The sequence below is a fragment of the Triticum dicoccoides genome, chromosome 5B, assembly GCF_002162155.2.
Source record: "Triticum dicoccoides isolate Atlit2015 ecotype Zavitan chromosome 5B, WEW_v2.0, whole genome shotgun sequence".
In the NCBI taxonomy this organism is placed as follows: domain Eukaryota; kingdom Viridiplantae; phylum Streptophyta; class Magnoliopsida; order Poales; family Poaceae; genus Triticum; species Triticum dicoccoides.
In genome coordinates, this window is record NC_041389.1 from 714,631,440 (window position 1) to 714,633,932 (window position 2,493).

General features: G+C 40.1%; 1 protein-coding gene across 1 annotated transcript in view; it reads right to left on the reverse strand.

The window, feature by feature from the left end:
* Positions 1-61: 61 nt before the first annotated feature.
* LOC119310709 (disease resistance protein PIK6-NP-like) overlaps positions 62-2,493 on the reverse strand; it is a 4,021-nt gene continuing 1,589 nt past the window's right edge. The window contains exon 3 of the mRNA XM_037586361.1: positions 62-2,060. Within this exon, the coding sequence (XP_037442258.1) occupies positions 62-2,060 (1,999 nt within the window). The remainder of the gene's footprint in view (positions 2,061-2,493) is intronic.

The window sequence follows — 2,493 nt, forward strand, 5'->3', positions numbered from 1 at the left end:
ATCTGTATTGGTACCTCGAGCATGTAACCATGAGGAACACTGCATATGGACAACGTCCATTTTAATTCCCTTGAATCGGAGTGTCGCCATTCACCTTGTTCTTCTCCTCGTTGTTAGCAGCCTCTTCATATGGTCTTCCATTGATGGTAACTATAGGACGGTTGGTATGGGCACCTGCTTCCTTAGAGATTGCAGCAGCTGCAACCTTGCTTTCTGAACCTTTGGTTACAAACAGTACCCTTACTTTTTTGAGACATGTGAGATGCTCAATGCCTAAATAGAAGCCATAACCTTTTGCTACTGACACAGCAAATGATAGCTTAAGGTTCTGAAGCTTTGGCATAGCCCCTTTCACGAATGTAATGTATGCCCGATCAGATAGCACCAACTTTATTAGACTTGGGAATCCAGTGCCCTGGACTGTAAGCCTTTCTTCTGGATTTGTTTTCCAGCATAGTTTTAGGCAAAGTAAGGCCGGGAGCTCCCCAAGAGTGTGCAGGCCCTCCTCTGTTAATTCAGCCAAATTGATATCTAGGTAAGAAAGGCTGGTGAGTGCTGGAGCAATCCACTTCGGAACTTCCGTGAAATAGTAGTCACTGAACATATAAAATTCTTGAAGGGAATATGGCAGAGGGTTCCAAGATTCTAAGAACTCGAGGGAACCACAATACCTACTTATCCATAAAGACCTGAGCTTGCAGCTACCAAGCTTGCACAGTGAGGAATGTAACATTTCTGCATGCCTCCTGAACTCGTCAGATCCTCCATCATCGAGATGTACAGCAATTTCCACCAAACTTGGAAGGTTTCCAAGATCCTCCACCGCATCTGCTGGACTCCGGGTAATACTAAAGCCTGATATCTCCCGTAAGTTCCTCATATTCCCTACCTTGTTTCGCATAGTTGTCCAACCTCCAGCAATTAGGTGTTGTAGTTTGGTCAGCTGAACGAATCCAGTTGGAAACTCCCCCACTTGTGTATATCCAAAATCTAGGGTCTCTAGGTCATGTAGCATCATGATCTCTGATGGCAGCTTTGATATACTCGTGCCTCTGAAGTTGAGGTACTTTAGTTGGAATAATTTGCCAATACCATTCATATCATATTCTTCCAAACCCCGACAACCTTGAAAATCTAGTACACGTGGAACTTCAAATTTAGCAAGACTAGGCAAGTGTTTGATGCAAGTTGATGATGTTACTGTTAGCGATCGAACATGGCTAAGATCTTCTTGTGCGAGTAAATGTGCAAGCTCATGATCAAGGTGCTGGACTGATAGGCGCCGAATAAAACCCTGATGATTTGCAAAACTCGTTTCGCCGCCACCTACAACAATGACGAAATTATTTTCGTTTGATTTTGAAATAATAATTTCGAGCATCATGTCGTGGACTCGGCAAGCACGAGCCTTGCCATCATAGGAAATGTCCTCTGGCTGGACCATGCTTTTGTTGATAAGCTCATAGAAATATCTCTCAGCGACTTCTTGCCGGCTTTGTCCACGCTCTTCAGAGATAAATCCTTCCGCTATCCACCGCCTCACTAACCTCTTTCGATCAATCACACGATCCTCAGGGAATACACTTAAATACAGTAAACAAGTCTTGAGATCAGGTGGAAGATAATTGTAGCTAAGGGATAGTATGTTACTCATTCCCTCTAGACTTCGATCTTTTTCCAGTGCAGAACCAATTGATCTTTTAATCTTCTCCCACTCCTCCTTGACAGCTGGACTATTTGCTAACAAACTGGATATACTAATAATTGCCAATGGTAGGCCTCCACATTTCTTTAGGATTTTATTGGAAACCTCTTTCAGCATATCAGGGCAGTTGTCCTCAGAGCCAAAAATTCTTTTGAGAAACAAACTTTTGGAGTGAAGATCACTTAGGGCTGCCATTTCATACACATGGTCATCACCACAAGGACAACATGACCTTGCCACATCCATAATGCGTGTAGTGGTTATAATTCTGCTAGAACGGTTATTCTCCGGGAAAGCACACTTGATAGTGTTCCATGCTTGTGTGCACCATATATCATCAATTATGACGATATACCTAGAAGATATTAGTAGATAATGTCAACCAATTATGGTAATGATATAAATTAAATTTTTTAATAAGTGTACGTGTGTTATACATTCGCCTATATATTTTATTGTGTATGCACTCATGCCTCCCCCTATTTTTTCATTGAAATTTTAACTATAACAAGAAGTAGAAGTTTAGTTCTCAATCACAAAAAAAAAACTTCATTTGACACTTCTTACTTTATGACATGGAAGCATTTTTTTTCAAACTGCTTATTTGTGTATAGTAATACCCCATGCATTGTTGCGGAATCGGTTGCAATATATTTCAATGAGATCTCATTGTGTGGAATATAAATATATGAATTAATAACAAATGAATCAAAATTAAAAACACATATGACTTATTATATTTAATTATCTATAGTTGTAAAATATTTATTGAATGTACGTGGAATAAT